The 22,852-nt window shown below is 45.9% G+C and overlaps 1 protein-coding gene across 6 annotated transcripts in view; it reads right to left on the bottom strand.

Annotated features, from left to right (window-relative positions):
- The window catches only part of ADCK1 (aarF domain containing kinase 1), a 93,731-nt gene that overhangs the window by 15,746 nt on the left and 55,133 nt on the right, over positions 1-22,852 (bottom strand). For all 6 annotated transcript variants that reach the window (XM_075103625.1, XM_075103624.1, XM_075103628.1 and 3 more), the window contains 3 exons: positions 9,548-9,706; positions 5,650-5,808; positions 2,278-2,394 (listed from right to left, as the gene is read on the bottom strand). In XM_075103625.1, coding sequence (XP_074959726.1) covers positions 2,278-2,394; positions 5,650-5,808; positions 9,548-9,706 — 435 coding nt within the window. The remainder of the gene's footprint in view (positions 1-2,277; positions 2,395-5,649; positions 5,809-9,547; positions 9,707-22,852) is intronic.

Here is a 22,852-nt window from a genome sequence, read left to right as displayed (position 1 = left end):
ATTTTCACCCATAATCTCTCTTATTGGAGGCAAAAGCCTCTGCAAGTTAGAAAAATTGAAATTAGCAGCTTCTCTATTTTGGCACACACTGGCAGCAGAATATCCCACTGAAAGGCTGAAGTCATTGAATTTTCCACCCTAACTGGCTGGAGAAAGCCATGGAAGATTGCAAAGAATGTTTTTCCCTGGGCTTCTCCAGACAACTTTGCTATGTCCAGCAGTTTGAGAAAATTCAAAGAAGCAACCAAAGCTACACTATGCTAGCCGCACTGATCTTAGAATGGATCTGCTGCCCAAGAACTGTGAAGAAGCCCAGCTCAAAATCTGAATGTACATATTGCACAACGGTCCTCCTGCTATTTCAAGACCTGAGGAATATTTACTGTTGTATCTGAGCGCTATAGGCTAGATTTGACCTCTGCCTTTACAGCAGAAGAAAAATATAGGATAAACTCACTCAAAGAAATTACTCTCTCACTTGTGATCGTTGACTTGTCCAGGTGAATGGAGCTGACTGCATGTTCTGCCATGGATGACACTTTTAAAATCTCTCTTCATAGCAAAGTCCATGAGCTACCATGTTCTCAAGAGTCACACTGTGGTGCTCTTTGCAGAACAGATGTATCATTGAGGCACTTACCTTGGTAAATACAAAGAAAGATCATCAGCACAAAATAGACACAGAGAAGGAATTGTGCCTACCTCTGATCAGCTGATAATGACCCCTGTGATGCCCCGATGAGTAGGAGGAGGAAAACCAGTGACCAAAATGCTCAAAATTCTTCTTGATGGAGACGTGAAAGGAGAGAGACTGCACTATCTATGGGTGAGGTTGTATTCATTGAAGAAGTCCCATGAATGAAAATGGACTGGACATCTTGCAGGAAAGAGAGCATTGTTCACAATTACCCATTGACCTTGGCTTGTTCATCACAATTACAATGGTATTTCAGTGGAGGAACACATGAAAAGGTGCCTGACTTTCTGCCTGAAGAGGTTAGTAGGAAATATTTCATTGACTTCTGTAGGGTGCAAGAGCAGAGGAAGAGGTGAAGAGAAACAGGCAGGTTACTCAGACCTCCACCTGTAATTTGGCTAAGCTCTTTAGACAAAGAGCTGCTTGCTGACTTAGGGAGGCATCTGAGAAGATACACTTAACCTTTTCTCCTTGTGGGGCATACCAAACTTATATTTCCCCTCCCCTGGGAGGTCTTTGGCATGTCTCTGACTGATGCCACATGAACTTTGCCATGGATAGAAAGGAAGCAGAGAGGAGGAAGAGCAGAGAGAGAGGAAGTGTTCAGATTTTGGAGGTAAGTGGACAGACACATTAAGTACAATTGATTTCATGTCATAGCTCTTCGATAGCCAATTGCAGCTTTGAGGGTCATTGATAGGGCACAAGGGGAAAGGCAAGCAGCAGTGCCCCAATCAGCACTCACTGACTGGGAGGGGTGGCTTGACACACTGTCCAATGGCTCAAAACCCTTTCCCCTAGCATCTTCTCAGCCCTTCTGGGAGGTAATACCTTCTTTTCCTCACGAATCTCTCAGCCACAGAGAATCCAAAGTGTTCTCCCAACTTCATGCCACACATACAAACTATTTCGCTCGTCGGGGAAATGCAGGCTCTCTGCAGGGATGAAATCTGGCAGCTGTTTAATGAAGGACTGCAAAACTACACAGTAATGTAGTACCAGGAAGCAAACCGTTGCATCCAGAAGAAGAAGGGAGATTTTGGAAAGCAAAAGAAAAGAACCCATGTCAGAATATTATGTGAAGCACCATGGCTGAGGCTCCAGCACTCTAATAACTGTGATCATATAAGACCTATGATTTATATCTCCTGCATAAGGTGATAGCTGTTGGGATATAAAAGCTACATCCCATGCACTTGTCCAGGAGAAAGTTAATGCAGAAGAAGGAGAGGGGAGAAAGAGAGACAAAAAGAACCAGAAGGTGAAGTTGTTCCTTTAGGATAACAAACCATGGGTGTAGGTAATATAACAGCATGGTCATCTTTCACCATCCGTCTCCTTGAAGACCCCTCTAGCTGTGCAGCCTACAGGAAAGTAGTTCCCCAAAAGGGATTATGTACTTTCCCCAGAAACACAAGAACTGAGATCTCTCAAACTGATTGCTCTGTTCACATCTGTACATACTCCCTTTTCTGTCCCCTCCTGTCCTGTCAGCCTCTGTTTTGCATCAACATCAGTTGATGTCAACATCAATTTTGCATTGCCCACCATGCCCAATTCAGAGATGGCTGAGAAACTACCTCATTGACATTGATGCCATTCCTCTCCATGTAGGCCCTGTCGTTCACCTGTCCCCCTTCCATAAACTCCATGAGAAGGACGCGCCTCGTTGAGAGCTCCCAGTAGATCCTGGGGACCTGAAACAGGAACAGATGGGTTAGGTCAAAACAACACGCTGGGAAAGCAAGGAGAATATATCACACACAACCCAGAAAAGGAGTAAAAAAGGAAGAGGCTGAAGTGAGAACTTGTTTTTTTCCTGAGCAAAAGGGAGGTAAATCCATCTACCAGCCTCATCCCCAGGACAGCAGCAACATGTGCAAGGACAACACACCAAACCAGTGGCAGCAGGATCTGTCCTTGTGCAACATTTCTGGCCACGCTCTACAAGATTTTGACCACGTCCCACTCCCACGGATGTCTGAGAGCTTTATTATCTGCTCTGCAGCTCCTCTAGCTGGGCTGTTTAACTAGCACCTATTGCAAGTTTCTGAATCATCCACTCAGCTCCTTTAGACAAGAACTGCATCTCATTTGCTACGCACAGGTCCCACTTATGCAGCTCTAAAAATGATAAGCCATTGTCATAAACTGTACCTCTGCAGCGCCCCTTGGAACACAAATGCCTTTGAGCTGACAAACCCTGCATACTCAGGCCATCTGCAACTGAACTGAGAGAAAAATCAAGTGTCACAAACAAGGGGCTTGTCATAGAAACCCTGGGAACCCCTTAACTATCTTATCACCAACGTGACATGGTAACAAGTGTAAAATGTCAAAGCACTTTTCATTCAATCTGCAGTAAATCAAGCTGAGTGAGGTACCAGGAAGATGCCTGGTGTCATCCAGGGAGGCAGTGACACAGGCGTCGCTCAGGCTGACTCCCCTTTTCCAGCCTCTCTCTCCAGCCAAATTCTTTCCATGCTGAAGTCCCTACTGTCAAGAGTCCTTTTGCTGAAGTTCACTTTGGATATTCCTCGCATCACTGTGCTGACCGATCTCCCAAGCTGTCCAGATTTGCCTTTGCACGTGGGTGAAGCCACACAGGTACATTTTACCAAAGATAAAAGGGAGCTCCACCCACAATTTCCATTGCTGTGCCCCAGTAGAGAGATACACATTTTGGATCCTGTAAAGAGAGAGCCAGCTGTGCAGCACCCTCTCCTCACCTGCCTAACTTGGCTGTGGACTCAGGACTCACACTCTGCAAGGGTCCAGCACCTTGGGGCAGGACAAGAAAAGGTAAGAGGTGTTCTCCATCCAGTGCAACCAAAGCCAGGGAAACCAGCCAGGCCCCTGTAGTTCATCATAACCCCTGAACAAGCAGTCTTGTTTTATACTCTGCTTGTAACTATTGACAGTGTTTCAGTCCCTCAAACTGTCTGCCTCCCGCACTGTTCCTGTCCTAGAGAGACTATTTGCCCAAAGTCACCCAATTCTACCTTACCATGTGTGTGCCGCTTTAGATCAGATTCCTTTGCTGAGCAATTCCAATGTCCCTCAGTCCCACCATTCAACACTCATGCTGCACTTTGCATGTTAACCTTGCATAGACTTTGATGCCAGGGATCCACTACAGGCAAGGGGGATTCAGTTACTCACAGACTTCTCAGCTTATCTGGGTGTCCATTCTTTGCAGTCAGACTGGTGAGAGAGCAAACCAACTCCAGAACTAACAGTCCCCCAGCCCATCTAGCCCACTGATCCCTGCTGCCTTAGATCATTTCAGGTGACACTCATTCTTGTCTCAAGGTTTACAGGGGCAAGTCAGCAGTTTTGTAAAGCACTATCCATGCTCTCAGAGATGCTGCTCTCACTCACAGCCAAATTCTTCAGTGATTTTTTTAATTACTCACAGATGTTTGGATGTAATGCTACTGCATGGAAACAATTTATCTCTGGTTTTAAAAGCTCAAACAGGTTCAGAGCACAAAATCTACTTCTCAGCTTTCTAGCATGTTTAGGAAAATAAATGATACAGGAGCCCAATTCTTCCATTGCCTTTAGGTGATGAATACGTCTCTGAATTGGCAGGTCAGACGGGAGGATCCATTATTTAGCCATCTCAAGCCATTTGTTATTGTTACACATATCGATATCATGATAGCTCCTTAGCCCAGCGAGAAGGTGATTGGCCGTCTCCATAGGGATTTACTTCACAGTATCCTAGTTACAGCTGCAACGGATACAGCTCTCTAAGGTGCATCACTTCTGATAAGCGCCCACTCGGGAAAATCATTGGCCTTTGGCCTTCTGTAGCCCTGGTGGCTTTTAGCTATCTATGTCTATGGGGAGGCCACTGCTGCCACTGGGCTCCAAACAGACTGTCCCAAACCTGGAGTCAGGTGTCGAGAAATTATAGCCCTTGCATGGAGGAAGCAAGGAGCAAACGCATGCATCAGCCTGTAAAGTCTAACAAAAACTCACCTCATTTCAGACATCTGTCACATCCATCTTGGGAATTCTGCATAAACAGGAGGTTAAAACCTCACTTTGCTGTGTGTATACAGGGGTGAGGTTTTTGCTGCCTTTGTGTATGTGCAAATGCAGTTATGACAGTGACTGTGCTCACAGCACTATGTGCACTTGCCCATACTTGTATATTTCCAGAACGCACACAGTGGAGGCTTGTGCCACTTGCCTGTCAGCAAAAGATGTATGCACACGCAACTTTGAAGATGTGAGCTTGTGCCTGTAAAAAGGGGGATGTGTACATGTCTGGTTGTACCTGAGACATTTGTCAGTGACCTCAGTTAGTGTGTAGCAGGGGAGGTGGAGTAAGAGTGTTGGTGGGGAAGAGCACAATATGGGTGCAGCTGAGTTTGTATATGAAGGTAACATGAAGGCACTAGCCATGGATGTGTGGGCAGGATGTACGCTCAACTCCAGAGTGAGAATGTGCTTTTTTGCAGGAGGAAAGATTTGTACAAACAAGCTTTCTCCTGAGATACACAGTGTACCAAATCCTACTTGACATCATCAGCTTCAGCCTAGCTTTCCTGTTTTATGTCCATTTCTTGCCCTCAGCTGAGATAAAGCCCAGGAAAAGATACCATCAGACGGCTCAGCAAAGAATGGCAAATTCACAGGTCTCTGGACAAGTTCAGAAACAGTGTTTGGGGAAAGGAATAGCAGGCTCCAGAGACTCCTGGCCCCAAGCCACCACTCCTCATCCAATATACAGTGCCTACAGTAGGAAACAGACAAGGAGGAAGCGTGTCTCAGAGCAGTTTCTGGTCCGTATCAGCAGAGCAGTCTAGGATGAACAACATAGAGGGACTGAACTCCATTCTCCCTCTGTATGGTTCCTCCAAGGGGTGAATGAGGTACACAAGATGCATAAAGTGAGACTATTAATGCACATACATACGCAGAAATATGTGTTTCCTCACCTTCAGGAAGTCAAAGTTCCTGAGCATATGAGCAACCTTCTCAGCATTTCTGCCTTCATTGAGGAAATCCAGCTCCAAAGGAAGATTCTTCTTAGCTTCCTCCACCAGCCACATGAACTCAAAATCTGGAAAGATCTGCTTCACAACCAAGAGGAGAACCTGAGAGCAAGGAAACAGACAATTAGATGCATCCTGGCTCCAAAGCCACACAGCTACACACAGTGCTGTTTTGACATGATTGTTCCATGTATCTTAGAGACAAAAAAACGCAACCTGCACCCCAAGTGCTTGTATGGTTCCTGCAGTATCATAACACAACACATGGTGTCATGTCTTGGTCGTGCAACACAAATTTTGGCTTGCCCTTCCGCACAGGCACATTTAGGAGTTAAATGATGTCACAGACACCAAAGGGAGCCTGGCTGCTTGCTGCCTAGAAGTAAAAGAACAAAGCCCTGGAGAACAGACCACGTGGCCAAATCTTGCCAAGGGCATGGCCCGGGAGTGACTCTCTTTCGAGCCCTATAATTCTACAAGTCACTGTTTGACTTCTTTCAAACAGCCCTCAGATAACGCAGAAGAGGAAGATCTAAAGTAAGACTTGTGACCTTTATGTTACTTCTTCCACCGCTGAGCAAGAATTTTGCTAGTACAGAAGATCCACTGGGCAGTTCAGAGAAGACAGCAGAGCTTGGATACAGGTAGTAGGCTACAGATCTTTAAACGACATTTCTGGTGGGAGTCAGAGGGCAAGTTGCTCCTCAGCATCGGTCACAGCCATCCTCAACAATGCTGAGGTGGTGTTTTCTAAGTATCATATATCCACCACCTGGCATCCTCTTCTTGAAGGGATTAGGTATTCAGCTGCACAGGGCCTTGAAAAGCCCAGCCAAAAAGTTCCTGGAAATGTTTGCTTAAAGCAACATTTATGGGGTGGGTGATGGGCAGTCCTTCCCGAAGAAAATCAAGATTATGCAATTGGATGGCATCACCAAAGCTGCACAGCAGCCAAGCATGCTTTCTGTTCAAATGAAGGGCCAGTTTCCCAATCAGTGTCACAAATTTGCACAAGCTGACAATTTGGACCACATCTTAAGGAAAATAATTTGCTTGGCATTTTTTTAACTACTTGAGTCATAAAACAAGAATAAAACACAAAAATGCAATCCACTTTGTTGTCTTTATCTTACTTGTTCTGTACACCCATCTGAAAATGAAAACACACTTGTCAGTATGTGCTCCTGGACAGTTTCCCTTTCTAGGTCTCCGCTGTTGAGATGGGAATTTTGCACTGTGGGAGGAACATTTAAAGCACTCACAGAAAGCTGCTATCATTGAAATGTATGACAAAAAATAAATTTATGAACCACCACTGCACCTGTTCAGCTGCGTGAAAACGTTTGTTCTCCACCCTGTCTCTACTTCTCTTATCTAAATGTCAGTTCCAAACTCAATGTTCCTTTAAAAATGTAATCACCAGGTTCCAGACACTATTGAATGATTTTTCTACTGTTACCTCTAAAGGCATAAATCATTTCAAATTTATGTCACCCAAATGAAATGTAACCAGCGATCTTCATGAACATGTACATAAACTTTATAGGGGCTGCAGGATTATTTCGCTGGTGCCCGATGTGAGAAAATTCATGCATTGGTTTTTGCTTTCTTTAAATGCTCTTTTGAATCAATTTGCTAACCTGACCTTCAGCAGGGCCATACTTAACAAGTGTTTGGCCTGTCCCTTTTCTGACATCTGTCTAACATATTGGCTTGAAATAAGTATTGATATAAGAAGAGCAGTGCGGTATCTCTCTCTGGATTTATTGGATGCTGTACTGATTTTTAAAGAGTCAGCACTGATGCTACGAAACCTCAAGTGAATTTAGGAATTTTCCATCTAGCTTCTCCCATTCAGATTCTTTCCCATCAGTCTCTAAATAAGACTAGCTCCATCAATATTTAAATCAACCTTCTACCTAACTGCAATGTCTGTGTGACTCTTAAGGGGTCAGAACCTCAGTGCACATCATCTGGCTTTCAGTACAGCGCACACAGGATATGATGATGCGTGTAAGCCAACACTCCATGACAGACCTTTCAAAAACAGTACCGCATGTGTCACGTCAAGAGCTACTTTCCCATAGCTGTGTGTACACAACAGAACTCCAGGATGGCACCCCAAACTGTCTGTAGAGGAAGGACAATACTAAATAGCCAAAAGGACATACACTGGCTCAGTTTCAAGTCTCCCAGGAGGATTAGTATAAAACCAGAAACTACAGGAATCATTCTAAAATTATTTATTTAAATGCCTTTTACCAGTATAACCAGCAATCACAGCAACATAGTGTGAGGGGGATTTTTTTCTGTTAAAAGGGCAAATGTCCCAAGGTGGATCTAGGTCTTGGCTCATTCCTACACAATCCTCTTATTGCCCTGGTCTCACTGTCTTTCATTACCTTGCACATTCTTCTTCTTTGACTGATTAGTTTCTGCTATCCTGTCCTGGGCAGGAGCGGAGGATGCCATAAGCGCCCTGAGAACTGCTGTGCACGTGATGATTCACAAAAGCAAACTCATCGGGCACACCACTGCAGTCAGTCCTGGAGAGGACCTGAATCAAATCCAAATCTACAGCTGGACCCAAAGCAAGTTCAAACAGTTCTCTGTTCTCAAACCAGCGCTGAGACATATCCCATCTTACTAGGATATCTTTATTGAACCCAAGAATTTATTTCACTATTCATTCAAAATAAATGTTCAGCTGCAAACTGATGTGCTCTAGCTGGAACCAGCTGTGTTTCTTTGCAGACTGGCCAAGATTGCTCAAAGGGTTTTAGCTGCCTAAAGAAGCTTTAGTTATGTGCTTCTCTGAGAGGGTGTTGGCAGGATCTTTGATTCCCAGTCTCCTGTGATGGAGAACTGTGTGCCATTGCATCACCAATACCCTCTAAACATTTATCAGACCCCCTCAGTTTAATCTTCCCCTCTTCAGTCCCATGGCCATACTTGTCTGCCAATGAATGTGTACCTTACTGTACTATAGATACAGATATAGGCTTACCAGGAGAGCTGAAAGCTTTAGCATTACCATTCACAGACCTAATCCTTCCCCACTCCTCCACCTCAGCCCCTTCTCCATTTTCTGTTCCCTACCATAGTACTGGCATCTTTGACTACTGCAATGCAGTACATTGCCACAGCTTTTCTCCAGTTCCTCCCTTCAGTGGACTAGACTTAGAAGTTTGGGAGAAGCTACAGCATTGCACTGGGAACATGAGTACTCTTCAGGAGAGGAGCAGGACACAGGCATTGAAACTTTTTTTCCTAGCTGAATCCCTCATTTGTGCATCTGCCCCTGTTAGGTGACCTTCTCCATACTTCAGTGGTTTTGTTTCCAGCATTAAGGAGCTAATCAAGAAACGGCCCAAACCACAGCAAGCTCAGCCACTGTTTAAACCACACTGGAATTTAACTGAAAACACATGCTAATCATGGAGAATGACTTTTTCTTGGGCACACAGCCCTGACTGCAAAGGGAACTGAGACCAGTTTAATCCACCAGTTAATGGGCACACAGGCAGAAGAGTGACTTCAGGACTCACTCTCTAGTTTTTAAATCTCATATGGACTTACTCAGATGTCATTCATGTTTACCTGTCTTCTCCTTCTGCCTTCCTTCAGTCTTACCCTCTTGTTCAGCCTCTCCACCCACATAATCACCCTCGCTGCAATCCTCACCAACTTTCTGTGTTATTCTCATATGACAGCATTTATCTCTGTGGAGGTTTCAAAGCTACAGGATGGTGTTGTTATGCCTGCTTATACCATGATTGAATGTGGCCCACACAAGTTTCAATGGCAATTGCTCTTAAGTCAAAGTCAACAGGTAGTTTACCTCCATGAGCAAAATATCCTTGGAGCTCTGAGCTTGGACCTTTGGGTGCTGAATTTTCACTGCCACCGTTCTCCCATCCTGCAGCACTGCCTTGTGCACCTGGGCTAGTGATGCTGCTCCCAAGGGAGTGTCCTCAAAACTCACGAAGAGCTCTTTTATCTGCCGGGAGAAGAGAAAGAGGCATCAGCTTGGGGTGCTAGAGACTATCCTAAGGAAAGCCCTGCGGACAGGCCAGAGACAGTGTGTGCCGAAGCTGGGCAGGCTCAGCCCATTCATCCTTCCGCTGTCCCCTGCCTCAGCCTTGTCATTGTTGGCCTCCCAGTGAAGCCTGCCAAGCACCAAAGTGCCCTGGAGATAGCCTGCTTAGGGAAACCTGTAGCAGAGCCCCGGCAGCACATTCCACCTAGGACATGGAGTGGCCAGGCAGCATGTGAAGGACCCCTCCAGGCTGTCCTGAAAACGGGTTAGAGCAATTATAGTCAGCATCCTTGGCTGTTACTGGGTGCAGAAGCCAACAGCTGTCCCTTTGCATGTAATTCTTTTGCAGATATTTAATACCACCCACCATCATTTCCTCAAACCTGACAGCATGTGTTGCCATGCATTACAGCAGCACTAGCCAGCTTACATGGTGAAAGCCAGCACATGACCAAGAGCAGTGGTAAGGGCTGGATTAAGGGCGGGGGACAAAAATTGTAGTTTGCACCTCTGACAACTTGGCCTGAAAACATGTTTTATGTGATAGATTTTCTCATGCCTTCAACAAAAGAAACCAGTGGACTCAGCTCAGAAAAAGCACCAGGTGGGGACAGCAAAGCACTATGTGGGCAGGAAAGGAAAGTATTAGCAGCTCTGCGTATGAAACTCAGGACTAGACTATAGGGAAAGTTGCAGATGAAGTAGATTCACCAGGGGGATGTCCAAGAAGCAAAAACCTAGATAGACACAGGTGAGGCAATGGGACATGGGCAAAGGCCCGTCTGCCCTACATAACACAGCACTCTGGTAGAGACCCTGAGTGCAGCACTGAGCAGCTTGGGCCCTGGAAACACCAATACCATGGCAGTGTGATATCAGCCTGGCTGACTAGCCAGGCCCCTCCACACAGTTAATTAGCTCAGAGGGAGTGCCAGTGTGCTTATGCAGCTTCAGGCACGGAGCTAGTTCACGTTACACTAGTCGAGGGTTTCTGTTCTGCTCTGTAGAGCAAGGTACAGGCAAGCTCTGAGGTATCCAGAAGTCAGCAAAGGAACCTGTCCCACCCTTCCTGTGGGCTGGACTGAGTTGGGTGAGCGGTTGAGAAGCCTGTAATTTATGTAGTAACAGAAAAGAAAGAATGTCAGTGCATTTTTGTAACCTGCTTTTTAAAAGGTAATTAAGATGGGAGCTGCAGTGAGCTAGTAATTAAATATGAAAAAAGACCTTCTAAGCAAAGTCTTCATGCAAAGCATTAAATGAATATTCTTTTTGCTGACAAGGAAGAAAAATACTATACAAGGAGCAGCCTGTTCCCTCCTGCAGCTGCCAGGGAATGAGCCCCCTCCCACACCACCCTACTTCTTCCCTCCCAGCCCCTTCCACAGAAAACTACTGCTAGCAACAAACTGGAGCATTTGCAGCAATTAGATTCCAACAGAGACTCAGCTGCCGCCAGTAATTCACTAGGAAGGTGCATTTTACTTATTTATTTAATTCCCTTTGGTCCTGGCGGCAAAATCAATTAAGTAAAACAACTGCATTTAAAAACAAATAGTTATGTGGTTTTTAATTACAGCTGGTCCATAATTCAAACCTATTGACATTCCTGCCTCAAGAAAAAAAGGTTTTTCTCTCTCCCCCCCCCCTTTCTTTTCTCTCTCACTTCTGGATTTTGAGATTCTCGTTTCAGATTAGTATGAAGAAAGAAGTACCTACAGGATGACAGATGGCTCAGGGACATGTGTTCAAGACACAGGGACTTTTACCTTTATGTGAAGTTTGTCTATCAGCTGAAGAGAGAACCAGTGAAGAGGAAGAGACTTAAGGTGGCCAGGAGCACGTTGGGCTACAAGATCCCGTAAGGAAGGAACAAATACAAATGGAGAACTTGCCACATAAGGTCGAGCTGGGGCTTTCTTCACCTCTCACATTACCCTACATCCTCATATTAAAAGGATGTACCCTTTATAGAGTAGCAGCCAATATTACTAGTCTAACTGTTGTAAGGGGGGTAACATCCTCCAAAGGTTAAAGCACAGAATTGGGAGTTCACTGGCCTGGATCCAGTAAGGTACATTTATAGTAAGACGACATAGAAATTGGATAAAATTCCATCTGCTCTGGATTTCAAAGCTTTTAATTGCCTACACTGTCAAATCCAACCATTTCTCCAAACTTACCATATTGAATGCATGCAGGGGGAAAAAAAAAAGCTGCACATATTCCCTCTGGCAGGAATAATATATACAATATTCTTGTGTGACTAAGTTTTCTAAGGAAACATCATTTGAAGAAAGCTATCTCTAGGAGTTCTTTTGGGCAGAAGGATTTAATTTAAAAACTTGTTATCTAGGCCATGAAAGCCAGGTTAGCAGTCACATCCGTTACAGCCAGCCCTGCTGCAATTCAAAGGGGAATTTGTGCACACACAGGCTGCAGGCGAGGGCAGCAAGGCAAAGGACTGCAACAGGGCCAGAGAATTGATGGCTCCTCAGGAGCAGAAGGGTAGAGTGTGCGCATGGGGGAGGGAGTAGATCACAGCCAGGCCATTACATGAGCAGGTGTGAGGCTGAGATAAAGCAGCAGCACAATTACGGCTTGGGTCCAGGACCCCCCCCTTAGCAAATCACCCTCATTCATTATGAAATTGGCCTTCTGAAGCTCAATGGAGGCAGCTCGTGCCTCTGATCTAGGCTCTGTGTCCCAGATAGGCAAAAGCGAGCAAGAGGCTGTATGACATGGAAGCAGAGAAGAGGTGAGCCAGGCTCCCACACTGCCTGCTGGAGAGCGGGGTCCTTCCCAAGGGAAGGTGGCTGCACCTGTGTCACGCAGGCAGGGAGCTCTTGGAGCAGGCTGCAGGCTCTTACTGCTCACAAGCACCCAGCTAATAAGCACCCTTAACAAAAACTCTAACCATCATTTCCAGGATGGATAATAAGCAAGCAAAGGTCTGGGACAGTCTCAGAGCCCATGTGACATGGTACTTAAGGAACTCTCGAGCTTCTTTCAGGTCACAGCTGGTCTCAGAGGACCTTATCAAACTGGCTGTTACCATCTAAAAACCTCGCAGGAGATGAAACAAGCATAGTTTCCAAACAGGTTTAATAAAGTTTTAGGAGACGGAAAAGGAACTTTAGGGCTGCTCTTTCAAAGGAGCAGGACAGCCAGCTGCAGGTTTACAGCTTTACAGGTGAGCAGTGTCCCTGCACACAGTGGTTTCCCTCACTGGCCTTCTGCACAGCCAGCTCCCCATCGGGCACGTGCTCAACTAGCAAATCAATGTGTCACTGTACTTCACTGGCTGGAAACACAGCTGTGACTGTTTAATTCGAAAGAATGAAGCTCTTTTAATTTTAAATATGCAAAATCTCTTCATGATTGTTGGTATTAGTATTCACACCTCAGGGAGCTGATATAAAAGCTCTTACAGGATCTACTTAGACACTTATTAGTATGTATTTGTGCTGAGGTTGCACCTAGAGACCATCATTAAGCCCAGAGTGCCATTGTACAATGTGCACAGCCGCTGCGGGCCCTGCATAAACTCATGCTTTCCAGGAGTCCCCAGTTGTCACCTACATGCCTCCTCACATGCTGAAGTGCCTTCCCAAAGCACACGTTGCTCTGCCCGAGGTCTGTGGCACACACCAGCTCACACTGCAATGCTGAGCATCAGAATGCCTCAGTATTTTTTGTGCATCCTGTCCTTAAACACTTAGGAAGTTACTGGAATTGGATTTAAGCTCCCAAATCCTGAGTCCTTTCCGAAAGTATTACCTTACATGACCCGCCCAGCCTGCTCTGAGAAGTCTTTAACAGAGCTGGGATTTAACCCAGATATCCCAAGCCTGATGTCTTAATCTCCAAACCATAAACGTTAAATGTGCATGTCTTGCTAGCTAATTTCTTTTAGAATATATTGCCTCTTAATCCCAACCTTTTTACATCCATGTGCTGCATCAAATGATCAAATATTACCACCTGGTTTCAACCTGCCCACTTCATAGAGAGGTGTGTTCCCTTCCCCTCCCTCCTGAAAAGCTGCTAACAATTTACCCTGGAGCAGGAGCCTAAGTCATGGAGCCCCTTCCTGGCTCAGCACTACGAAACATCATCTGGTGGCTCTGCTCAGCCATAGTGACCACAGCAGATGAATGGTGGCCATGTGTCAGCAGACTCTTCAGGACAAACTTAGGGTGCCATGGGATGCAGGATCACTAACAGAAGGTGTCTCAGCAGCCCAGCCCTGCTTAGCTGGCAGGCTGAACCCCTTCCAGCACAGTGCTCCAGACCCCTGCATGTGGTGCAGCCAGAATGAGGCCACTATGGGGTCTAAGTAAGAATATTTTGCATTACAAGTCCTATCCAGGTTTCCAGCAGAGTCCAGGACAGTTTTGAAAATTCTGGTTTTCCACAACCACTTACAGAGAACCATTCCTCAACTCTGCCAGAGCTGAATCAGTCCAGTACAGGTGGTGTCAGTGAGGAGACTTTCAAAAGCTCAGCATTTCCTAGGGGAAGAGGGTCCTTCACCAAAGCATTTCAAAACTGCCTTCAAGTATTTCCCATTACTTCAAAGGACTCTTCAGCCTGCAAAGAGAGACAGTGGGGAGGGAATGCCACAGAACTCTATAAAATCACTTCTGTCATGAAGAATGGGATTAGGAATGCTCATTCACTCCATAGAAGAACTTGGGAGCAGCTCATTGTTGATTAGCACAAAAGATTACCAGATGGCAGGAGTAAAACAAGCAAAAAGGGTCGTGATCAATGGAGCAGAGTCTAGATGGGGGCCTGTCACTAGTGGTGTTCCCCAGGGGTCTGTGCTGGGTCCAGTCCTGTTCAACATATTCATCAATGACCTGGATGATGGCACAGAGTGTAACCTCAGCAACTTCGCTGATGCTACCAAGCTGGGAGGAGTGGCTGATACCCCAGAAGGCTGTGCTGCCATCCAGTGAGACCTGGACAGGCTGGAGAGATGGGCCGAGGGGAACCCAATGCAATTCAGCAAGAGCAAGTGCAAGGTCCTGCCCCTGGGGAGGAGCAACCCCAGGCACCAGCACAGGCTGCGGCTGAACTACTGGAAAGCAGCTCTGCAGAGAAGGACCTGGGAGTGCTGGTGGACAACAAGCTGACCCTGAGCCAGCACTGTGCCCTGGTGGACAAGAAGGCCAACAGTATCCTGGGCTGCATTAAAAGGAGTGTGGCCAGCAGATCGAGAGAGGTTATCCTCCTCCTCTACTCTGTCCTAGTGAGACTGCATTTGGAGTACTGTGTCCGGTTTTGGACACCTCAGTTTAAGAAGGACACGGAACTGCTTGAGCAAGTCCAGCGGAGAGCTACCAAGATGATCAGGGGGCTGGAGCATCTCCTTTATGAGGAAAGGCTGAGAGACTTGGGTTTGTCCTGCCTGGAGAAGAGAAGACTGGGGGGGGATTTCATCAATACCTATAAATACCTAAAGGGTGGGTGTCAGGACGATGGGACTAGCCTCTTTTCAAGAGTGCCCAATGACAGGACAAGGGGCAACGGGCACAAGTTGGAACACGGGAAGCTCCACCTCAATATGAGAAAAAACTTCTTTCCTGTGAGGGTGCCAGAGCAGTGGAACAGGCTGCCCAGGGAGGCTGTGGGGTCTCCTTCCCCGGAGACATTGAAAACCGCCTGGACATGTTTCTGTGTCCCCTGTTCTAGGTGTGCCTGCTCAAGCAGGGGGGTTGGACAAGGTGATCTCCAGAAGTCCCTTCCAACCCCTACCATTTTGTGATTCTGTGAAAAAGAAGGGGTTTTTTCCTCCACACCAATTAAACTGTGGAACTTATTGCCACAGGATGTTATGAATACCAGAAGTCCAGGTGGATGGATAAGTCAATGAAGAAAATCCATCACAAATTATTAAACATCAAGATACAATCTCTGGCTCAGGAAAACTCTAACCTTCAGATTACTGGAAGCAGGAAGATCATACCAGGTAAAGCTTAATAGTATGCTTGCCATGATTTTATAGTCTCTGTCTCTTACTTAACACTGGCTGCAGCTGGAGGCAGAGTGGTGGGCTTCAGCTTTTGGTCTGATCTGTAGAGTCATCCTTACGTTCTTCAGAAGCTTTTCCCACCAGACTGATCTGCCTCGATGACAGCAGGATGGACAATGGAGGGAATGTTTCACCCGCTGCTAGCCTGGGACTCAGTTGCAGTTTGACAGCCTAGAAAGCTACTGATAGACCCTGTAAGTTTCTGAGAGCGCAAAGGGTATGGGGGAACCAGAGCTGGAAGTGGCCCAGTCTCCAGGGTAAATCCTGAGCTCTGGTAACAGTGCATCTTCTTGAAATGTCTGTCATGTAACTTTCAGAAAATAAATTTGCTTCTGATACCAAAATTACCATAAATATGCCATTTGGGGAGCATGCAGCAGGAGTTGAGACCATCTCAGACAAAGGCCATCTCCAGACACTCCACTGTGCTCCATAGCTTCATCAATTACAGCCACTCAAAATAATTCACAAAAAGGGGCCCAGCAGGGACGATGCTATTCTCTTATCACCAAAAAGTGATGCAAACTGAAAAATTCAAAACCTCAACAACAATTTCACAGCAGATCTCCTCTTCTGATCACAGCATACTGTAATTGTTCCTGAGTCTTGCATTTTGTATTTGGAGATAGCAATCTATGAGATGTCCTGCTATTTCAGAAGGGGCTGACTAGGCAACGCAGGATTAACTTGAACTTCATGCCTCCAGGATACTCACCATAGGCCATGATACAACAGAGTTCCATTAACAACAGTATTGTGTTGTGATGGCCAGGAGCAGCTTACAGCCTCCTAGCATTTTGATGCCATGCAGCAGCACAGGAAGATGCACATGGGGAAGGTGGTATAAATCCATTAAGACAAAGAGAACCATACAGTTGGGCATGGCGGAAGCTGACAGCAAGAAAGTGATTAAGGTACGTAACTTTTGCACGTATCTTTCTGCTGTGATTCTCCAAGCTGGAATTCCCTTGATGAGGTGACTCAATGTGTTTTCCATTCCTGATAGAGACAGCACTGAACAGTCCCCCCTTAATCATGACTCCAAGGATAGCGATTTGCTAAAGTCAGCTCAGTCTGCAGGAGCTTTCTGGATTTACACAGGGATCATGCTGTCTGCAGCCTCCCAGCAGAGACAGTGCAGGGCACTGCGATAATGGGATTCGTGAGCTTGCTGGAAAACAGACCAACACAATACCACTCTGGGAAGTGAGCAGGTTTCCCAGGGAAGTTTTGGGGGCTGCAGTTGCCATCTTAACACTGCCCAGTACAATGTCCCCTCTATTTCATGTGGTAGAATACCTGAAGAGTTACTCAGTTCCATGTCTGATACAGCATTTCTAAGGCTTATGGCTCCCACAATTTTGGGAATTCACTTTATTGACACTAGGACTCTATTGCTCTCAAAAGTCTGAATGCCTTTCCTGGACTAGGTTTAAGGAATATGGACCTCATCCTAGGCTGGTCATCTTTTCAGGAACATACACCTAACTGTCCATGGCACTCACTGATCCCTGCAAATCTGCAAGACCAGAATTCTAGGTGTGATAAAATGTTACTTTCGAGTAGAGCGATCTACTTCCCAGACAGCAAACGAGGGTTTTTTCCATTGACCCAGCCTTTCTATCCCCTCTACAAAAACAAAATGTCACAGTATTGCTCCAAGAATTATTAAGACAGCAAAAACTGAAAGATTAGATTTATCGCAGCAGACAGTGGATTATGAAGAATAATTCATCAAACGTCAGAACAAACAGCCCACAATTTATAGGCAGCTTTGTTGAGTCAGTGAAATCTGATTGGACTTCTCCCCACCTAATGAATGCCAAGCCTAATTGATGGTTCCTAAATGCATCTGTCAAGAACATGTATTTATTAACTCAATATTTTTAATAATATTGTAGATATATACAGGATAGTGGTTTTCTTCTGAATGGATTCCCTGGTGTTCATATTACATGTACATGTAAGTGTGCACGTATATAGAGGTATGCACTGCATCCAAGTGAACACAGGTAAAAGGTATGTGTGTACTCTGATGCACTGGAACAATTGCATATGGCCTATTACACAAAATCCCTGCATCTTTCACTACACAGGATGGCAAAGCAATGTGATCCATTTCAAGGGGAGATGTGTATTAAGGTTCCTGCCTAGAATTTGGAAGAGCTGAGCCCTAACACTGGTTCTCCCTGATATCCCACGTGATGCTGGGCCACACTATGTCACAAAGCTTATGCACGGATGAGCAGAATTAGGACTGTCCAGTCAGCTATATATCTGCCCTTATCTAATTTCTCAGGACCAAAGTTGTAACTTTAATATGTTTTTAAAAACGTATCTGTATAATACATATAGAGCACTTATTACACACACAGCCACAGACATGTAACTTCGTCTGCCAATGGTATACACTTGCTCCTGGCACACCGATCCCTGCTGACTTGGTTAATCATTGCTAACACTGCACTGTAATAGCACAAAACCAGGGCTGTCCATTTCTTCCAGGAAAGGCCTGTGAGCCAGCTGGGATATGAAGTTCATCTTTTCCTGTTACTTCTACCTGGTACCACTTTGGTACTCTGCAGCCCACTACCAGCTATGTCACTGAGAATCTTCTCTGGGATCCCACCAACAGCGTTTCCCAGTCACAAAGCCATGAACGTTACAGAAAATGAACTCCGCTAAAGGAAGAGTCCTTGATCCCATCATCCAGAGACCGAAGTTGGCTCACTCATTCACTGCCTGATACCTAGGATCCTGGCTATTCCCTGTTCTGCTCACCTACCACCCTCTTTCTGTAGTCTTTTCTGGATAGAAAAGCAGTGGGAAAGCCTAAATGAAGCCACCCTTGCTTTCATCTCATCCATCCACTGAGCTGTACAGCAACAGTATCAGTCTACTTCCTATAGTACCTGTAATTGTTATAGAGCCATACTTTTGAGGAAAAGCGCCTTTTATTCCATCCCTGGTGGCTCCTGCTTAATAGTCTGTGCTCAGACACACACACGGTAGCTTCATTTATTTTCCTGAGTAAAGTCAGATCCTTAAAACAAGACAGAACTGTCTGAGAATATCATTCATCCTGGATCGAAACCAATCTCAGTGGTGACAGCTACAACAGGCAGTAACAGCAAGGAGTAGACAGAGCTGATGTACATCTCCTGAGACCCTACCTGTGAGGTGGACTCATCTCCCATCTCTCTGAAAGGTGGGCCACTTACACATGGTTCCCACTAACAAACAATATTCAGTCCAATAAAAGCAAGGATTGTCATGGCCAGACCGGAACCTAACTGGCTCAGGAACATCCTCCTGACTGGCACAAGGGGATAAATGTTTTTCATCAGTTAAGCTATTAGGTGTCCTACCACCTTCCAGAGACACACAATGCTAAGAATAACACACTAGCTCAGCATCCTGAGAGTCAATGCTTTCAACAGTTGGAGTCCTACAGTTTTTTCTACTAGCATCACCAAAGCCTCTTCCATGCTTAGCTTCATTCAGCTGTTCTTTGTCCAAGTGCTGGTTTCACAAAGCACCCTGAAAGCAGAGAGACTGCACATTGCACTTTTGGCATAAGGCAGATATCAACCTGGATACTAGGAAAGTAGAGTCCAGATGTGCAGGGCTAGCACATCATCTTCGGTAGCACAAGTACATATGGCAAACCAGATACAGGAAACAGCAAAGCTGGGATGTCTCAGAACAAATATCTAACCCATCCACCAGTGTGAACATTACTCGTGGTCAAAGTACTCCATTTCAGACAATGCAGATAGCTTTCCCTCATGCCTGTAATCCCATGCACAGAACTAAATTCCCTGAAGCTCTTTCTTTCCAAAATGTCCATTACCAAAGCAAAGATTTTGCTGTTGGAAGCTGTATCATAATTTTAAGCTGCAAGTCCAGTCACTTCCCTATAGAGAAGGTGGAAGAACCTTGCACCACTGCAATCAGTGATTTCCTCAGGAATGCCCTGAGTGATAACAAAGTACCAGTCCCTCTAACTCTGATGTGGCCATTGGGAAAATGCTCATTTCCTGTTTCCAGGCAGTCCATCAGCACAATGACCTGGCTTGTTCAGCATCTCACTTCTTTACATCTCAGGATAAACATCTGGTGCAGCTAGTTACCTTCCTGCTACCTTAAACCACTTCCACAACCCAGTCTCTGTCTGTGACTGGCCTCCAACAGCAGCCAGTGTTTCCTGATCCAGCGAGTCAAGCCAGAGCCCACAAGCAACTATGCTTGTGTGGAGAGAGAAGGTGGGAAACGATAATCTCTCAAAGTGCGTACTAAATAGTGTCACTGTGCACTCTATTTTGCATGACATAAGCATCTTATAGTCTATGCAAAATATACAGACCAAAGCAGAGTAAAGCTGAGGCATGTATATACATATATATTCCTGTTCCCTCCCTTCCATTCCGTTGTGCTGAAAAAGAAAGTAGTGATTTGCGAGCTACTTATTCCCTCCAATAGGGCAGGCTATGGGGCAGATGCTCCAACCTGCCCCATGCTCCCCACCCTCCCCTTGCATGTACAAATGCTTCCCTTTATCTTTATTTGTTCTTTCATCTTGAGCTGTGTCCCGCTTGAGCAATGCTAATTAAATCCACTCTTTTCTCTCTGTCTTTTTGGAGAATATTACTTCACCTACCTCTCTCCTGTCTGTGAAGATGGAGCCACACTTGTCAATCACTCAGACAGATTAGAATCACCATCCTTCAAGACCACACAACTTCTCCACTCCCAGCCATTTTTTGTGTTTTAATTGAAGGCACTCTCTCTCTTTCTCTTTCTCCCTCTGCTAATAAAGGAGGCTCTTACATATACCAGTGTGCAGCGAGAACAGGGCAGAAGACAACTCTCTGCTGCCAATTAACTTCCTTCTGCATCCCATCTGCCCAAAGGGACTCTTATTCCATGGTTCAGGAGGAGCAGTAGTGCCACTTTCTACTGAGATCTTTGAGGCTTACTGTGTTCTCTGCAGCTCTTCAGTTCCCAAGCAATAGAGCTGAAATTGCTAACATAGCAGGAACATCCCTGTAGTTCCTAAGAAAGGGAGCAGTTTCCTCACCCTTCTGCTCTTCTAATGGCTCTGTTAGCATGTCTGTGGAGCTTCCTTATCACTTTCCCAGCTTTCTGGAGATGCTCTGCCCACAGCCCCTATCCCCACCACTGCATTTGGATAATAATTCACATAAAATTCCCAGCTCCTTTCTGGTGACTCATAGTTCTACGTCTGTACTCTAGATCACCCTGCTTCTAGCCTAACTACAATTTCAGCCTGCCTCTCAGACATCTTTCAGAGAGATATCTCTCTTCACATCAACAAAGCTAAAGCACAGTTCCTGATCTTCTCACTCAAACCATCCCTCCTGTCTCCTCTCTCATCACAACGGACAATGTCACAAACTTTCTTTCAAGCATGCCTGCAGCCTTGGTCTCATCATCAACATTGACTTCCCTCCAGATTTCATTTCCAGGCCAGGTCTGAATCTAGACATCAAGTACTAATGCTCACAAGTGACAGGTGACAACAATCCAAATGTTCTCCCTCTGTCACCTGCAAAGTTCCCATTTCTCTTGAGCCACACACGTAGTAGGACACATGGTGATCCCCAACGTATCCAGAACCCCTTGATCGAATTCCTGCAGACATATTCCAAACTGACATATTATCTCTACAGATGCCAGCTGCCTGCTGCAAAGGCAGCACATTTGGAAAGAATCATCAAATCATAGAACAGCCCAGGTTGGAAACAACCTCAAAAGATCGTCTGGTCCAACCTTTCATGGGAAAGGGAGCCTAGATGAGATTATCACATCTTGGAAACCTCCAGTAATGGGGACTCTACCACATCCCTGGGGAAGTTGTTCCCATGATTGACAGTTCTCAATGTAAAAAATTTATTTCTTATATCAAGATGAAACCTCTCCCAAAATGCCACAGAGAAGGGGCCAGCTGGCACTTTAAGCAAGAAGGTAAGATTTAAGAAAGTACCCAGAATCAAAATTTCCAAGGCCACTTTGATTCCAGGCATAAACACATCCCTGCCATGCACTGGCTGACACCCGAGTAGGAAAGGGTCAACAGACCCACAACAAACAGGCTCCACTTAGTCACAGCCAGGCAAAGGGCGGCTCTGCTGAGGACTGCAGAGATGCCCCAAGGGCCCTGTCAGCAGTAAGCCTGCACAACAGCAGCAGTCCTGTGAGAAATAACCAGCTGCCAGAGCCTGAGGATATATAGGGACCTTTGGGAACACACATCACCTGTGCCTCATCTCAAATGTCCCTGATTCAGCTTTGAAAGCCTGGGGGCTTTGAGAAGTGTATGAGAGAACAGGTGGTGGGGGAAATATGTCTATGGGCACACTTATGCGACCATACAGAAAGTGATGAGGGGATATCTAGGGTATATGTTTGGCCAGGGCTTGCACAGAGAGTTAAGGAGGAGGCATGGGGCAGTGCATTTGTGTGCACAGCTTGTGTGGCAAACGGTAGGCATAATCCTCCATCCACAGAGAGGCAAGTGAAGAACAGGGCCAGGGCAGGTGTTTGTGCATATGTGCAGAGGCAGGGCATGCCGGGGCAGTGGAGGGTTACACTGGAGGGTACTGCTCAGTGGATGAGGAACTGGTTGGATGGTCACATCCAGAGGGAGATGGTCAGTGGCTCAAAGTCCAGATGGAGACTGGTGACAATTGGTGTCCCTCAGGGGTCCATAATGGGATCAGTGCTGTTTAATATCTTCATCAATGACATAGACAATGGGATCAAGTGCACCCTCAGCAAGTTTGCAGATGACACCAAGCTGAATGGTGCAGTTGATATGCCTGACAGACAGGATGCCATCCAGAGGGACCTGGACAAGCTCGAGAAGGGGGCCTGTGTGAACCTCATGAGGTTCAACAAGGCCAAGTGCAAGGTCCTGCACCTGGGTCAGGGCAACCCCCAGTATCAATACAGGCTGGGGGATGAAGGGGTTGAGAGCAGCCCTGTGGAGAAGGACTTGGGGGTACTGGTGGATTGAAAGCTGGACATGAGACAACAATGTGTGCTTG

The sequence above is a fragment of the Phalacrocorax aristotelis genome, chromosome 9, assembly GCF_949628215.1.
Source record: "Phalacrocorax aristotelis chromosome 9, bGulAri2.1, whole genome shotgun sequence".
NCBI classification, from domain to species: domain Eukaryota; kingdom Metazoa; phylum Chordata; class Aves; order Suliformes; family Phalacrocoracidae; genus Phalacrocorax; species Phalacrocorax aristotelis.
Note: the sequence above shows the minus strand (reverse complement) of the source record. Positions and strands in the feature narration are given on the sequence as shown.